This window comes from Trachypithecus francoisi, unplaced genomic scaffold (assembly GCF_009764315.1).
Source record: "Trachypithecus francoisi isolate TF-2019V2 unplaced genomic scaffold, Tfra_2.0 Lachesis_group8, whole genome shotgun sequence".
NCBI classification, from domain to species: domain Eukaryota; kingdom Metazoa; phylum Chordata; class Mammalia; order Primates; family Cercopithecidae; genus Trachypithecus; species Trachypithecus francoisi.
Window position 1 is genome coordinate 63,386,204 of NW_022681473.1, and position 17,586 is coordinate 63,403,789.

The window sequence follows — 17,586 nt, forward strand, 5'->3', positions numbered from 1 at the left end:
CACTCACTCAAGAATGTTAGGTAAGCTGAAAAGTGCTGCCTCCACTGCGGCCCCTCCAGCCTCACCCCAGGGCTCCTTGCTGGTAAGCTGTTCTCCTGTATTCAGAGCCTTCTCCCCTCCCACTCCTGCCCACACTCTCGCACAAGCTGCTCCTTCCCCAGTGAAGCCCTAATGCACCCGCAGCAGCAATGGCAATACCCCCTCCAGCCTTGCTCCTGCCCCTGCCTAGTGCTACTCCCGCAGCTGGGCCCACATATTCACTGGTGGCCTCAGCCTCACCTTGACTGTGGCACCAAGCCTTCCTCAGCCCAGGACTCACAGGCAGAGCATTTTGGAGCTGGGTTCTGAGCATGAGCCAGTCTCCTGCAGACCCCTCTGGGGCTGAGTCCTTGCTCCAGGCTCCTCTATCTGCTTGTTCCCAGTCCTGTTCTCGTCCTGGTTGTCCTTAGCTGCTGGTGTCAGAAGCTGACTTCACGGACCTCTCTGACTGCCTAGCTGCTCTCTGGCTTCTTTGGTCAGTGCCCTTCACCCTCTCCATCCTTCAAAGTTCCAAGGTTGCCTCCTCCAAGTCTCCAAGACCACCCAACTCAACTGCGCCCCTTCTTGGAACTACTCCAGCCCTACTCACGGCCACTCTTGTTCATTCAAGAAGTATTTATTGACCTTCTACTGTATACCAGGCCTTTACCAGGCACCATATGGGCCCAAGAGAGACAAAGAAGACTCAGCCTCAGTCTCTGTTTCCTGGGTGTTTACAATCCCATGGGGAAGGACACATTACCCATAGCACCATGTGGGGTAACAGGTTTCCCAACTGTGGGCTCAGGGAAATGGGGACTGTGAGTGCCCAGGGAAGGGAGGAGACTGGCTCGGCCTGAGGTGGAGGGACTAGTCTGAGAGAACGTCACAAAGGAGGTGACATTTCTTCTGGGCCTTGAAAAGAGAGTAGGTGGAGAAAGAAAGGAAAGATGTTCCAGACAGGTGGTCAGTGTGAGCAAAGGCAGGGAGGCAGGAGGAGCTGCTGTGTGCTGGGAGTGAACACAACAATGTGGCTGGAGCGCTGGATGTCTCAGGGCATGAGGGGACATGAGGGGACCCAGCAGGCAAGGCCAGCAGTGCCCTGCCAAGGGGTGTGGTCTTTGTCCCAAGGGCAGCAATAGAGGAGCCGGTGTTGGGCGGTGCATTTCGGTACTTATTGTGGACGACAGTGCCCTCATTCACGTCTGCCTCTCCCCATGCCCCCACCCCAGCTAGGGCTCCCAAGCCCCCACCTGGGCCCTGAGAGCCATCACAAAGAGGGCATTGACTCACCAACTTGAGTCAGTTCACCAACTTGAACGGCCCCAGCCCCAACTTTCAGAGAGGCAGTAATGACGCGGAGGCCTGGCCTTGAAGGAGGATGCCAGGCTGAGCTGGAAGAGCCCCTCCTCCAAGCCAGCTGCTGGCACAGGGGCTAGGGAACCATCCCAGGAGGGTGTGCTGAACACATGCTTGCTTGGTGGGGTTGGGTGCTGGCAGCTCTGCTCTCTTGGCTGCTACCCAGCCAGTGCCAGGAGAGTGTGCCATGCCCATAGAACTTCTATAAGCCTCAGCCCAGCTCTGCAGAGCACCCTGTCTCACAGGGGTACAGCCTAGTCCTGGCTCTAAGGATGGCACCCTTGAGGGAACAGGGAGGAGGCTAACTCTACCCAAGGACCTGCCATGTGCCAGGCCTGCACCAGGCACCCCACACATACAGGTTTTGTGACTTCTCCCAACAGCTCTGTTGTGGTAATGTCGAATAACAGTGATTACGTCCAATAATGATAGAGGTTCTTTTTTTTTTTTTTTCTTTGAGACAGAGTCTCGCTCTGTTGCCCAGGCTGGAGTGCAGTGGCGCGATCTCGGCTCACTGCAAGCTCCGCCTCCCGGGTTCATGCCATTCTCCTGCCTCAGCTTCCCGAGTAGCTGGGACCACAGGCACCCGCCACCACACCCAGATAATTTTTTGTATTTTTAGTAGAGACAGGGTCTCACCATGTTAGCCAGGATGGTCTTGATCTCCTGACCTTGTGATCCGCCCGCCTCAGTCTCCCAAAGTGCTGGGATTACAGGCATGAGCCATTGTGCCCGGCCATGATAGAGGTTCTTATCCCTGCCTGGCAGGTGAGGAGACTGGCGCACAGGCTGGTTAAGTGGCAGGCACAAGGCCACACACCTAGGAAGCAAGGGAGTTGGGACTTGAACCTGTGCTCATCTGACCCCGTGACTTGTCCACTATATGCGGCCATCTTGGCTTCCCAGCTCCACCCTGACAATAGGGCCCCTCAGGTTCCCCAGTCCCTTTTCTCTCCAGCTGTCCCTATGGTCTGAGCAATGCCCTCAGGTCCCCACTCTCTCCAGTCTTGCCCTCTCAATGTTGGGAGCATCCCCTCAGGCAGCCCTTCTCTTCCCAGCAGGGTTGAGTATAGACCTGGACACTCGGGTGGGGTGCTGGCAGAACCCCGAAATCCAGCAGGCCCTGCCAAGAGCCCAGGCAGACACTAACTGTTTTTGGGATACGTGTGGGGATGGGGTCAGGACAGAGCTGAGGGCTGAGGAGCTCATGGCTCTGGATCCTCGGTCAGAGGGAGGAGGCAGCAGGACCCAGCTCAAGGAAAGGCAGAGAGAATACAGGGGTAGGAACAGGTGGGGCCGACCCAGGGAAGCTTCATGGGAAGGATGAGGCCGGTGGAGCTGAACAAGGAGCAGAACTTGAACCTGCAGAGGGCAGACCTATGGCCTAGGCAGCAGGGGCTGCCCCAGAGGCAGAGCAGGGAGCCTGGAGCCACACTCCTTCCCTCGGGGCACAGCCCTGGTTGCCCAGGAGGGTCTCAGCTTCGCCAAAGCCCCTCCTCTCATGGCTCCCTGGGTGGATGACAAATCTAGTCTTTCCTGGCATGTGGCTGAGGCTGCTGAGACACTGCAGGCTCCCAGGAACACCATCTGTCCCAGCTCTGGGGGGAGCCCCGCCCCATGGGGAATGCCATGGCAGTAAATAAATTAATAATGGCTTTCCAGGCCCTCCCCTCCCATCTCCCTTTGCCAGCTCCCAGCAGCAGGGCCCAGTCCCAATTGGAGGCACATTCTCAGGTCTTGGCCCTGTGTCCCAGCTGGGAACCTGTGCTGAGCCCCTCCTGTGCACCAGGCCCTGTGTGGGCACCATCTTACTCAGCCGGGAAAGAGTGAGCCTCGAGCCTGAGACACCTCTAGGCTCCACTCCTAGCTCTGTTCCAATTCACTCACTGCATGACCCCTCTGGGCCTCAGCTTCCCCAAATGTGAAACAGGAATAATGGCAGCCCCTACCTCATAGGGATGTTGTAAGAATTAAACAAGGGGGGTGTCAAAGGCTGCTGGCACACACTGATATAAGCAGCATCTTCCTCTCCCTCTCAGCCGGGCCTGGGCAGACTCTTGCTGTTCTGGCTGTGGGTCCAGTTCACACACACACACACACACACACACACACCCTCCTCTGTGCCGATCTTCAACATCAGCAGCCCACCTTGTTTGCTCGTCAAGGCCCCTTTGAGCACTGAAGATTCCTATGAGGCACCCCTCACAGGGAAGGAAGGCATGGTTGGGGGGTGGGGATGGCACCCCTCATAGGGCAGGAAATGCACGGGCTAAGCGCTGCACCGGTACCCATCCAAGAGTGGTAGAAGGTTCAGGAATGAAGAAAGCATAGTCCCCAGGCTCAGGGAGCTCACAGTGCAGAGAAGGCAAGGCAGACACACATACAGAGTCACGTGATGGAGAAAACAGGGTGCTCGTGGCACAGCACAGTGGGCGACAGACAGCAGAGCACCCCAGCATCTGACTGCCAGGGCAGGAGAGCTCAGAGGAGGGAGCATGAACGAGCTTGGTCCCATGGTCAAGGGGTAGAGAGGACTTCCCAGAGGAGAGGAGGCTAGAGCTGATCCCCGAAGGATTTAGGAAGCTGAGGGGGGAAGAGGCCAGCGGGAGTAGTTTGGGGGAGGCAGCAATGGATGAAGGGGGACAATGGCCAGGCTGGGGTTGCAGAGGGGGACATGGGAATGGGGAGTATGGAGGATTCTGGGGCAAGAGAGTGACAAGTTCAGGTCTGTGCATTAGAAAGATCCTCCTGGTGGCCACGTGGAGGATGGGGGAAACTGAAAGCAAGCAGCCAGTGAGTGACCCAGGGGAGAGTTGAGGGGGCCTGGACCCAAACAGGTGGTGGAATGGAGAGGAGAGGAACTCGGGAAATACTCAGGGCAGAGAATCAACAGGGAATTGTTGGGTGAGGGTGGGGAGGACAAGGGAGTAGTCTGGAGTGACTCCCAGGTGAGTTGGGAGGAGGAATCCTCATGGGAGGACTTCCAGGCTGGGGATATATGGGGTGAGGGGAGATGGCCTTGATATGGGGGTGGTCCTAGTCTGGAGGGCTGGGGCTGGGATGTGACTCCAGCCTCCCCGTCCTCCCAAGGGGGAGGGCACCACTCAGACTGATCTTCAGTCTGCGCCCCACCCCCTCAAGCCCACCCACTTCTCCCTCCACTGAGCTCTCACCTCCAGTCGGTCGTCTCTATTCCCTGGGGGTCCTGGCTCCTTTGCAAGGGGGTCCAGGCTGGCTGCAGAGACAAGAAGGTCAGGGGCTGAGGCCGGCCAGGCCTTCTCCCCTTCTCCCTAGCCTGCCCTCCCATTAGCCCCCAGCAGGCCCATGGATGGCCCCCTCCTCCAGGAAGCCTTGCCCGCTTGCACCTTGCTCTCTCCCCAGACTCCCTCCTTATTCTCTGCTTCCCATAGGCACCTCTGGCTCTGCCATGTTCTCTGTTCCTTGACTCTGAGGACAGAGCCATATTCCTTCTTTCCACTTAGGGCTCCTAAGGAGTGGAAATGACCACCTCTTGACTCTTTCTGAGGCCTCCTCCACTTCTGCTTCTCTCCAGGGAGCTCCACTAGCCCTCTCTAAGCCTCAGTTTCCCTATCTGTAAAATGGGATCCATAATGTCCACCTCACATAGTCACTGGGCCTCCACAGTGATTTGGGCCTTTACTCACAGACAACCAAGGGGCTTCCAGCCCAGGTGTTGTGAGTCTCAAATGAATGTGAGCACATGTGGAAGGCCCTGCCCCAGCCTGGCACCCAATCATCTGGACTGGGATCAGACCCCCCAGCCAGTATCCCACCGGCACCGCTTCCACAGCTCCCGGAATGCTGGCAGTGGAGACATTGCCACAGCAGCCTGGAGACACAACAGGGACCTGCTCACTCGTTCTCCAGAAGCCCACCCTCCCGCGGCATTCCAAACCCCCAGCCTCTCTGAGGGGCACTGCCTAGGGCCTGGCTGCCAGGCTGCTGCCCCTCCCCACCCCCACCCAACAAGCCTAGCCAGGCATCGGACAGGCGGCGGGATATTCTGAGCCTGGCTTCGTTCCCGTCAGCTGCTGGCCGCCATGCCAGCCTGGCGCGGGTGCAGGGGCTGATTTGATTTGGCAGCTTCAGCATCGTGTGGTGGGGACTGGGAGGAGGAGGGGGATGAGACACCCATCCCTGCTAGTCCCTGCTAGGAAATAAACAGCCTGAGGCGCTCCTTCTGTGAGCTGGGGGGAGGGCACAGTCTGGTATGGAGGAGGTTCTGGGTTCCCTGCTGGTGTCCCCCTCTTCTTGCCTGGGCACTGGATGCCTGCCCACGACTGCTGGCATCTCTGGCTCTCCTTGGGTTGACCGTAGGGGTGACAGGAGCTGCACCTGGCGTGCAGAGGCTTGTGGTGTGGCCGAGGCAGGGCGCCTGGTTGTCCCACATGTCCCTTTTTCCTGCAGGGTCTTCCCTCTTAGCTGCGCCTGCAGCTGGGCCTGAGTGTCACCTGGGGAGACTTGGTCTGTGTGTGGTGTGATGGTCTAGGTGTGGCCATCTCCTGCAGTGACTGTGGTGTGTGGCTGGGCCTCTATGAGGTACTGACTGCAGCCCAGGGTGTGGTGAGGTCACCCATGTGCCTGACTCTCCTGTAGGGCCTGGTATGTATTGGTCCTGGCCTGTTCCTTCCCTCTGTGCAATGACCCCACTCACCCAGCTGTGTCCGGCAGAGGAAATGACGAGGGTTGAGATAAGTGCCTGACCCCAGGGCCATCCCTTGTATCCACAAAGCCTGAGTCCTCTTTTCCACCCACAGCCAGATGGGCCACCTGCTGAGCAGCCAGGGACAGCCCCTCCCCTCCCCTGACAGGAGGGAGTGCCAGTTTCACGCAGAATCCAGCTCCCCTCTCAGGCCTCCCACCACTCCCAGGACAGGTTCCTGCCCCCCAGCAGAGGCACTGCCCCGAGGTGGAGGCAGGCTGCTGGCTCCTGTCCCTCCCCAACCCCACCCAATTTCTGGTTCCCCCTCCAGCCAATTTCAAGTGTGGAGAAAGTGGCTACGATGAGGGGAGTCTCAGCTAGCTCCCCATAATCCCACCCAGCCTGTGTTTACCACTCTCCTATCTCTTATATACAGGCCCCCCAGGCCACAGAAGTTCAGCTCACCCCTCCTGGACACTGGAATCTGCACCAACCCGCCAATAACCTACCAGTGCCCTGGAGGCCTGGACTCCCTAGCCTCCAGTTAGAGAACTGCTGCTGGAGAACCAGGGCTTCTGATTCCCAGACCTCCGCACTGTGGGGTCAGACCAGGACCCTAGTCCTAAGGGGCCAACAGGCCAGGGCTGTGTCCAAGCCACCAGCCAGGGAGGTCAGGGGAGGGTAGAGTCTGCTTTAGGGAAGAGTTAGCCTCTCATCTGTCACCTCCTCCCCATTGTCCCACGTCCTGTGGGGACCTCAGGGCTCTCCCCACCCAGCAACAGGAAGCTGAACCCCTCCTGGAGACACTGAAGGAGTGGCCCCAGGACTGAAGGGGGGACTCAGCCTTGCCCTTTGAGTCACAGGAGGAACCTAGGCTCACAGAGTTCAGTTGTCACAAAGGGGCTAGTTGGATGAAGATAGTCTTCAGGGGTCCTAAGGGGCTTCCTAGAGGAGGTGTGTGAGGCCTGACAGGAAGAGGAGGACACTGGGTTCCAGGGTGGCCTCCTGATGGTCTGACCAGTTTTCAGCTGGGATTTATAGACCCCGTGATACGCTTGCATATGTCTGCGGGTCTGTGTCTGAGCGCATGGGTGTGCATCCCAGTCATGGAGGCCTGAGCTCTAGTCTGTGTCCCAAGGACAGTGTCTGCCAGAGGCAGGAGTCAGCAGACAGCAAGGGTAGTGAAGGAGAGAGGAGCTGGGCAAAGAAGGGGAAGGGAGGGCAGCTCAGGGCTGTGAAGAAGGGCTGAGGAGAGAAGCCCCCCACCACGTTTCTGCAGGTGCCTGTGTGCTTAGCGCTGATCATCACAGTCAGTCCTCAAACCCTGGACGCCTGATGCCAAGGGCAGGGTGCACCCATGACCCAGCGCTGAAGGGAGCACGGCACTGGGCTGTGCCCCAGCCTACTGTGCAGCTTTGGACAGGACCTTCCTTTCTCTGAGCTGGCCTCCTCATCGGAAGAATAAAAGGGTTGGACTTGGTGATCCCCCAGGGCCCTTCCAAATCTAACTTTCACTGGAGAGAGGCTTAAACCCAGAGAGAGCCACAGATGGAGACCTCACAGGGATGGGGAGGGCCCGAGGGCAAGTGCAGATGAGACCAGGGAAGGAGCAGCAGGAGGAAGCGGGTGGTCACGACAGGAGGGCCCAGGGAGGCACATTTCGGGCCTGCAGCTGGGGAGGGACTCCCTGCCGGGGACAACGGAGCCTTGTGGAGGACTGGAGGCAGCTGTCACCACCACACCTGCTTCTGGCCTGTGGGAGGAGGAAGACGGAGGGGTGATGGACAGAGGCTCTGCCCCCTAATCTGAGTCCCGCCTCCACTCCTGCCCCTCAGGTGTCCCAGTGGAAGTGGGGGAGGTTGTGGGCAACAACGAACACCCAGGACTGGGAATCAGGAAGCCTGATTTCAGGCCCCGTTTTGCTGTGTGATCAGGGCCAGCTTTGGTCTGTGAACCTACCAGGCAGGGGAAGCCCTTGGACCTGTGCAGTGGTACTGGGCTTCTAAGGATCTATCGAGGTGGGCACTCTGGAAGGAAACCCTCCCCTGCAGCCTGGACCCCTCCCCAACTCTGGCCTGGGTGCTGAGGCATAGAAAGGACCCAGGAGGCAGTGAAACACTGGACAGCTGGGCTGGCCTTCTGCGAGGCTGGACTGTGGCCTCACACACAGGGGAGGACCTGTCAGCACTTTCGATGCCTGACCTGGGACTCCCTTCCTTGACCCCTTCTCACTGCCACCCTTGGGGCAAAAACAGGGTCTTCCCTCCTCAGCCTGTACTGAGAGGGTGCTGACAGGACCCCACTGGCTGTCCTGGCCTCTGCCCTTGTTTGAGCCCTATGGACGCGGGGCCCTCGCAGGCAGGGTTTCATGCATTTCCATGTCTGTGTCCAGGAAGTATTCATGTCCTGTTTTCCCCCCTCAGGCTGTCAGGGAAGGGGCAGGGGTAAGCAGGCCTCTCCTTCCTCCACTGCTGCCATTTCTGCCCAGAAACTTTGGAAAGGGTAGCAACCCCTCTCTCCGCCCAGTCTGAAATGGTTAAGGAATAGAGGCCAGTGTTGAAGGAAATGAGCCCCTTACTCTGCAAGCTTTGAGAGTGGCAGGTCTCTCGAATGTACACACACCAGTTCTGTTGTGACAGGAGAAACAGCCTGTGTGACCCAGGTTGTAAAGGTCTCTATTCTCCTCTAAGGCCAGCCCAACTTCTCCTGTCCTCCCTCACTGGGAGTGGAGGGAGCGCCCACCATTCTGAGCTATCTGTCTCCATTGCTTCTTGTTATGTTTTTAATAACTGAACATTGACATTAACAAGGCAGGTGGTTGCAGCTCTTCCCAGCAGCCCCATTTAGAACCATTGAATCATCAAACCATCAAATCCTAGAATCCTAGATTCACAGAATGTCCGTATCTCTAGCTCCTAGAGCCTCAGCATGTTAAAGTCTCAGAATGTCGGAATCACACAACCACGCATCCACACAGCCCTGGCTGGGAGCTGAGAGTCAAGGAATGCTAGAATTGTCCCAGTTAGAACCCCACAGACTGACAATTCCAGATTCTCAAAATCCTACACTTCTAGAGCTAGAGCTCATATATCGCTGGGAGATATTGACCCTCAACTTCCTCCTCTTACAAGTGAGAAAATGCAGCCCAGAAAAATGGTCTCATGCAAAAATACTGGAGAGTGGGGGCCAAGCAATGCCCAGCTCAGAGACTGCAAGACTGGACTTCAACATTATGATGTTTCTGGAAATGGCACAGCTTTTTCTATTCTGAAATACCAGTAATGATGTTGGGGTGATACCGCTCTTCAGCTCTGCCTGTCTCCCTTTGCTCTCACTTCCCGCCCTCTCCATTCTTCTGGCCACCCTACCTTCCCGCTCCCCCTCCATACCACGAGCTCTCGACCCCTCTTACCCTGAGCTCCTGCAACTCCCATGCCCTTCCTGTCTCCCAGTGGCAGCCCCCAGTAGAGGCAACCATGGATGGGAGGCATGCAAGGCCAACTCCCTTAGGGTGGGGGACAGGAAAGGCAGAATGCCTGCCCCCTGAAGCCACCAGCCGGAGTACAGGCTCTGCAGAGGAGGGGCCCTGCTGGCTCCTCTCAAGGGAGCTGAACAGGAAGGTCCTGAAGCCGCAGGGGGGAGCCACATCGAGGCAGCAGCTTCAAGGGAGCCTGATCCAAAGTTTTGGGAAGCAGCTGAGGCTTACAATTTACATTAGAACAATCACGTATGTTTAGCATTTTCATAAATTTACATTTTTACTCATTTTGGAATGTACTCACACATTTTTGGATTTGAATTTTATTAAGTATTATATTCCACAGATTGTTTTGATTATTGAATTCTGAACACTCTTTGCCCAGGGCAGATCCCGAGTTCCCCATGTTACAGGTGAGGCTATAGCAGCCCTGCCTGAGTGGGCTTCAGGTCTCTCTTTAACCTCAAAGCTCATGACCTCCTGGGAGGCTTTTCCAAGACCTTTTGGTCTTTAAAGGGCCCTGACACAGGCCCAGGCATCTGCCACTAACCCCTGTCTTCCCTCCTATACCTCTCAGAGACTGCACAAAACCCACCCAGACACCTGGGTGGGGCAGCATTCTCCTCCCTTGACCTTCATGTCTACAGCTGGCCGGCTCCCTCCACCAGCCCTCCCCTGCATTCTTTAGCCATTTCCCTGTCCAGGCCTCATCACCCCCTTTACCTGGGCCACACCAACCTCCCCCTCAGTCTCCACACCATGGTCCAGGGAGCTCCCGAACATGCAGATCTGATCTGTCATATCTCTTCCCTCAACTCTTCCCAAGGGTCAATTTCCCTCCAGAACAAGTCCGCGGTCCTTAACATGGCTTACAAGTCCTGCACCATCTTGCTGGGCCAGCTTCACCACTCCCATACCCCGGACCCAGACGCCTGGCACCCAGGGGCCTGCTCCATGGAGTGGTGCTGCCACAGGCTCTCCTCCCTGTCTGCCACGAACAAACCTTCACAATAACCAGAAGGTTTGTTGTCCCCTCTGTCCAGAACTTTCTCCTGGCTTGACCCTTAGCTCTCAGTCTAGATTTGTTTCCTCCTGGAAGCTCCCCAACGTGCCCCTCCCTCCCACTCTGGGCTGAAATAGGGGTCTCTGCTTTATATTACCATGGCCCCTGAGTTTATCTCCTTCGTTGCCCTCTCCACACACTGTACCAACATCACTCCCTGCTTCCCCACCTCCCCGCCCCCAGCCCTAGTACCCAGGTCTGTGCCACCTGCCATGGGGCTGATGCAACATTGCTCAGGCTTGGGGGAATGTGTGGGGATTTTAAGGCCTGCATCCTGCTCATCTCTTCCCACCCTCTCTGCTGGGCACATAGCAGGTGTTCACCAATGTCCACCTAGGAAGTCCTGGAAGTACACATGTGTAACTCAGACAGGAAGGGCAGAGTGCTCAAAGGAGGTAAGAATCCCTGGGCTGGGTGAAACTGGAGACTTCCTGGAGGTGGGATCTGGGAGGACCCTCCACATGTCAGTCCTAAGGCAGCAGTTAGCGACAGGCTTCAGGAAGTTCCCAGGCCAGCCCTAAGACCATCAGAGCAAATCATCAGTGGAGGACTAGAGTCTGCAATGAGGGGGACTCAGTGCCTCGGGCCCAGGGTAGTGGCCACTGGAGGAGCTGGCTGTGCATTCAGAGAAGCCTTCCTGGAGGAAGAGCTACTTCTGGCTGGCGTGGGGAAAGGAAGAAGGTAGAGATGAGTCAGGTTGGAGAAAGTGGTGAGGGACAGGGATATGGAAAAGAAAGCTCTGTACCTTCTCATCATTTACCCTTAGGGTGTCATCATTTACCCTTAGGATGTCAAGATCAGGAAGGTGGGGGGATGGGCAGAAGGAGCAAAGAAGACTGAGGCAGAACGAAGATAACATCAGCACTGATGCCATGGTCAGGGCGGGTATGGATAGCTGGGGCTGGCAGGGAGCAGGTCCCCAGCTGTGGCTGGGAAACATTTCCTGTCTCCTTGCCAGGGGGGTCATTAATAATCGTTTACCCGCCGCAGGCAGCACGGAGGCCAGCCAGAGAGCAGCATGGTGCTGGGGCCAGAGCCCAACCTGGCAGCAAGAAGTGCTGTCTTCTGACACCAGCCCTGCCACCCTGCTGTGAGACCTGCATCAGTCACCTGACCCCTCTTGGTCTCTGGAGCTACTGGTAAAAGAAGGGCCTGATGAGATGCTGCCTTGAGTCCCCTCTTCCGCTGGACCCTAGTTTCCCTAGACGGAGCTGGGCTGCCAACCCTACAGGGTAGTTCCGGTCATCTGATGATAAGTGTGAGCATCTGGACTCTGCCAGACCCAGCTCAGGACACACATGGTGGGTAGAGGAGAGACTCAGGCCCAGCCTCTGTAGAGCTCACATTCTGGTAGGAGCCAGACCCCAGCACCAGAGGGTGTACATGCGGAGCCCCACAGAACCAGGCGCCCCAGACTGGGGGAAATACAAAAGGGTGGGCGACTGACAGCATGTCTGGACACAGAAGGTAAGAGCTCCATGAGGCCAGTTTGGTCACCACCATGACCCTGGCACTTAAAACTGTGCCTGTCTGGTACATAGCAGGTGTTCCATAAAGACTTTTAGACAATTGCATGAGTTAACCTGCTAAATGAGACATTTGTGAAAGGACCTTGGAATTTGGAAAGAACTGCATAAAAGATGATGAAGATGACAGTGTCAGTGATGATGAAGATAATTCCAGCCAAAGGCAATGGGATAAAAAAGGTACCATGAAAGCTTGAGAAGGCTGGAGGCCCAGGGATGGCTACCCAAAGCCAGACAGTGTTACCTGGGGAATGGTCAGCAAGATCCCTTTTGCCAGTCAGGCTACAACCTTCCTTAGCCCCAGGCTGCATTTCTCTGCCCATCCCAACACCCGCTTCAAGGTCCAGCTCAAGCCTATTCATTTCAGAGAACCTTCTGGAGTGTGACACTGTGGCATCGACCCCCGCCCCTTCCCTGACTGACTCAGACTTCTCTGAGCCTTCCAATCTCGAGGAATCTTGGATGTTTCTTCTCTCAAGCACTTGCTGGGAGGTGGCCCAGTAGGGTTTTCCCACAGCTCTCTCTGGAAGGTATGACCTCGATCCCCCTACAGACTGCATCCCCTACAGAATGCGTCAGAGTAGAGGGTCCCCAAAGGTGTGACTAGCTCTCTCCTTTCAGATAAGTATCTCTGTGAGGACGGGGACTATTTCTCCTCCATCTGACCTGGAGTGAACACAAATAGAGCTAAATCGAGGTCTTCCTGGTTGTCTCCAGGGGCTGCAGCCACACAGAGAAGGGGCGAGAGGAGGTGAACCTGGAGAAGCGGGTGCTTGGCTGCTCGGCTGCTCAGCCCGCTGACATATGCCAGGAAGGGCGCTGGGCCACCATGGACTAAGACTGCAGAGCTGGCAAACTCCAACCCCAGCCCAAGCTCTTCTTATACCAAGAGGCGCCACCAAAGACACCACCCAGGCCTCACCGCCTGCGCTGTACGCCTCCCTTCTGCGGAGCACGAAGAGGTGTAGTAAACACAGTGACCTTGCTGCCTCGTGCATCCTCTCCACACCCTCCTCCAAACAGGGGCCCCAAACACCAGTCAAACTAAGAGGAAAAGAACAAAGGTTCCCAGACCGTGACATCGCCTGCCGCCCGCCTGTCCAGCGCCTGCTCCACCGGAAACCCAAAACAAAGGACTTGGTCAAGGCAAGGAGGATGAAGGGCAAAGGGTAGGGGCAGCTGGGGTTGGGGGGGCATGGAGAACATTCCAGGGCATCTCTAGGGACCTGATCAGGAGGGGAGCAAGGACAGGATGGCAGCCAAGCCCTCCTGCACACATGCGTCACTATACAGACATTTATGGGGACACCCGCTACATTCCACACGCCTCAAATGTTACAGACTTCATTCCTCACACACACCTCATGCACACACTCCCACCGCAGCACATTCTACAGTCCTCAACACCCCCAACACACACACCGCCAGCTCACTGTCCATCCCCCACTCACTCCTCACCACACACACACAGCTCACGGGGAGAAAAGATCACATAATCCACACGTCACACCAAAAAGTCACACAGCTCACACACCCTCACTTCACACCACACTCACACCGTCTCCCACTACGCACCTCACACACCTCTCACCTCCCCAACCACAGGCATATGCATCCAATTAAATTCAACATGCACACCACCTAGACACAGAGACACATGCAGACACAGCCTGCATAGATAATGTGCACACCTAATGTCACACGTTTGTGGGCACACACAGCCCCTTAGCATAGACAGCCCTGCTGGCCCACTGCCTCCTCCCACCTCACCCCACTCCCATATGCACATGTACATGCATGCACACACACACACTCACACACTTGTCAACTGGCTCCTCACCTCAGACCCCTCAGCCCTGCCTGCAACCCTTTCCTGTCCAGAATCACAGGAGCAGCCACCACACAGACACATGACACTCAAACACCAGCACTAAGGTCCTAATAGATATATTCCCCAAGCAATCCCAAGATGTGCCATAGTGACTCTAAGCCAGCCACCTAGGCTGCAAACATATTGGCACACACAGCAACCCCTTGTCCCAACTCCTCTCTGAAAAGAGACCCACTGGAAACCATCAGGCCCCTGCAGTGACCCTTCCTGGCCACACACAACAGCCAGTAACATACACAACTACATATAGAGCCCTGTATGCAAGCTGCCCCTACAACAACTCCACTGTACAATGACAGACATACAGCCACGTACACACAAGTTCTCTACACACACAACAGCCACACACCCAGTTACCACTCCACAGCCACAACACTGCCTCCCCAGCCACACATAGCACACAATGCCATAGACCCACAATTCCGACACTTCCCATAATCTCCCCACAAATAATCCCACTCTCGATGACACATTCATACACGGTACAACACACAAGATTACACACAAGACACACACAACACATGCAACCCAGCCCGTGCTGCACACACAGAGGAACACTCACACAAACACATACACTCTAGACCCACCCAGCCTGGACACATCCCACCGCAGGTGACTGACACCAGATTGCAGTCTACTCTTCCCTATCTCAAGCCCTAGCCGCCCCCATCAAGACCAAGGCAGCTGGGATGAGGGGCTTTATAAGTTACAAAAGCCAGTGCCCGCTGCATCATCCCCCCACCACCTCAGACCCCTGGGCACCGCCTGAGGGCAGCACACTCCACGTTCAGGCCCTTCCACGTGAGCCCACACCATGCCATGCCTGAGAACATGGGATGCGGGGGGTACCAGGGACACTAGCCCTGCTCTCTGAGCCTGCCCCTCCTCACCGCAAAGCAGAGGTAGATACAAGAGGAAGGGATGGCTGCAGAAAGAAACCCCAAAACAAAGATAGAGACCTAGAGAAATGAGAGAGAGACCAAGATAGACCAAGAGAGGTGGGCACATGGGGCAATAGACCAAATTAGAGAGCCCAGAAACACTTGAAGAGAAACCAGAGAAGCCCAGAGAATAAAGTGGGACCACTGTACCTGGAGAGGAACAAAAGGAGGGGCCCCCCACGAGGAAAGGCTTGGAGATCTCCAACACAGGAGGGAGGGAAGGGATAGAGGAGTGGGTCCCACAGAGGAGGCCAGTGAAGCCCTGATGGAAGGACAGATTTGCACTCTGGGGTAGGGTCCAGGCTGAGCACTGAAGTCCAGATGTTTGGGTGGGAATCTGAGCGGTGGTGTCCAGTTGAGGCTGTGGAATGGAGGTTTGGGGCTTGGGGTGAGGCCGGCTCTGAGGTGGGGTCCTGGAGGACAGCTGGGGGTTCAGGTGGTCCAGGTGTGCCAGGAGTCCCACATATATGGTGAAGGTTCCGAGGCGTGGGCAGGGGTCCCCACTAATCTAAGGAAAAGAAATTTGAGGCTTGGGCAGAGCTCTCAGTGTGCACTGCAGTTCCACCGTGGACTGGAAGCTCAGTGCTTGGGGTGGAGCCCCGGATCCGAAAGGAGTTCAGAGTCTGGGGTGACGTTTGGACTGAGAGCCAGGGCTTCAAGGGCTCTTGGTCTGCGCTGCCGTCCCAGCACAGGAGTAGAATTCAGAACTAGAGGAGGGGTCTCCTCCCTGAGAAGGGTTCGGGGGCTTAGGGGCGGGCGGACCCGGCCCGGCGCTCGCCGGACACCCCGTTCTCCTGGTGCCCAGCGCGGGGCCCCCCTACCTGCAGGCTGTCGGCGCATGGCTGCGGCGGCGGCGGCGGCTCGTCCGGCTTGAGGAAGACCTGCTGGCCCCGCCTGAGGAATTGGACAACAGCGATGAGGATGTGGTGCAGCACCAGGACCATGCTCGCAGCCGCCCGCCCGCCCGCCGGCCCGGCCGCTGCGCTCGGTCAGCGCGTCCGCGACAGCTTCGCCGGGTCCGCCCGAGTGTCCGCCCCGGCCCCGCCCCGGCCCGCCCCCCGCCCGCCCCCGGCCCTCCCCGGCCCCGCCTATGTCCCCGCCACCGCGGACCGCACCTCTCTGCCCGTCGGATCCTCCGACCCCACCGGACCCCCGGCCTCTGTCACCGCGCTTCTCTCTCGCCCTGGGTTCCCTCGGCCCTTCCAGCTGGCCTGCTGTCAGCCTGCGCTCGCTGCCCCTCGCCCGGTCGCCACTTCTCTCGCATCTCGCAGGGGCCGCTCTCAGAGCCTCCACCCTGTCTGATCGCACCGTTTCCCCGCCACTACTTTGGGGCCCGGGGCCCGGCCAGAGCCCCAGGCAGAGACGGACGCAGTGAGGTGGTAGGTAGGCAGGGAAGGAGAAGGGAAAGGGCGGCAGGGGCCGCGGACACCGCAGGAGCCTCGGGCTTACTCCTCTCCCTCAATCTAGGAGGCAGGGGGAAGTCGGGAGAATGTTGGAGGCCGCTCCGAGACGGACAGGCCCTGGAGCAGTCGCCCATCTGCGAGGGATACACGTGCGCACAGACACCGAGCGCACACACTGCGGCCGCTACTGACTGGGCCCTCAGGCCTGAGCCGGCAGGTCTGTTTTGCCGTCCCCGGAGCCGGAGAGGGTGCAGGCCCCAGGGCCACACGGTCCGCAGTTCAGCGGTGGGACCTGCGCGCCGGGAGCGCGTTTCTCCGCAGAGCGGCTTCTGGGTTCAGGCGCCTGCGGCAGCCGCGACGCTCCTGCGCCCCCTGCCGTCCCATCGCGGCGGCGCAGCCCGGCCTCAGTTGCCGACTGCCCGGAGGGGCCGCGTCCGGGGGTTCAGTGGGTCACTGGGCTCATCTCCCTGACCGGACCGACCCGGTTCTTAGGCCTCTGCTTGGCATGAAAGCGGCTGGGGCGTCGGGAAGGGTCTGGACTGTAGGGTGCGCTTGGGTCTCGCTAGGCCTTTGCCAACGACTTGCTGCATGACCTTGGTCGGATCCCCTCCCCCCACTTCCTGGGCCTCAGTTTTCTCATCTCCCTCACAGGACAGCCAGGATGATCAAACCCGGGAATGCTGGGAAGGCAGAGTCCCCCGACAGCCCTCACTGTGGTCTAATCTGAATCTCCGCCCCCAACTGCACTGCCGGCATCTCTCTCTGCAGCTCCCCTCCTCACCAACTCTTGGAGGGTGACTCAGTGAGCCCCCAGCCTCCTGGCCTCCCAGCCTCCCCACCTCAGTTGGGTGATTCATCGGGGCCCTTTCTCCCTGGGGAGTGATTTTCTCAATGTTGAGTCACTGTGCCCATTCTTGGACACAGTCCAGGCAGCTGGCACATAGCCTTGGCAGAGCCCAGCCACCCCACCAACTCAGGGGGCGGCCCTCCATGCCAGCATTTCTCCCACCTTTCTGAGGCATGCTCTGACATGCTCTCCCCTATTCACCCTCAGTGGCTCCCTACCACCAGCACAATAAAGCCTGGGCCCTCAGCCTGGCAGGCCAGACCCTCTACAGCTGAACCCTCACTTGTTCATCCAGCTCTGACTCCCCTCCCCACCATTCCTTACCTTTCTACTTCTTGCTCTTCTCACATCAATGACTGACTCTCACCTCCAGGCCTTTGCCCATGCCATCCCACCC

The 17,586-nt window shown here is 57.7% G+C and overlaps 1 protein-coding gene across 3 annotated transcripts in view; it reads right to left on the minus strand.

The window, feature by feature from the left end:
- The window catches only part of PDE2A (phosphodiesterase 2A), a 67,786-nt gene extending 51,819 nt beyond the window's left edge, over window positions 1–15,967 (minus strand). Inside the window, exons 1-3 of one of the 3 annotated variants that reach the window (XM_033204490.1) lie at window positions 15,761–15,956; window positions 15,090–15,447; window positions 4,551–4,612 (exon numbers count right to left, since the gene is read on the minus strand). In XM_033204490.1, coding sequence (XP_033060381.1) covers window positions 4,551–4,612; window positions 15,090–15,447; window positions 15,761–15,883 — 543 coding nt within the window. In that variant the 5' untranslated portion in view covers window positions 15,884–15,956. Of the gene's footprint in view, window positions 1–4,550; window positions 4,613–15,089; window positions 15,448–15,760 lie in introns of all 3 variants that reach the window. The other 2 variants (XM_033204492.1, XM_033204491.1) reach the window with 2 other exon arrangements.
- Between the last annotated feature and the right edge of the window lie 1,619 nt (window positions 15,968–17,586).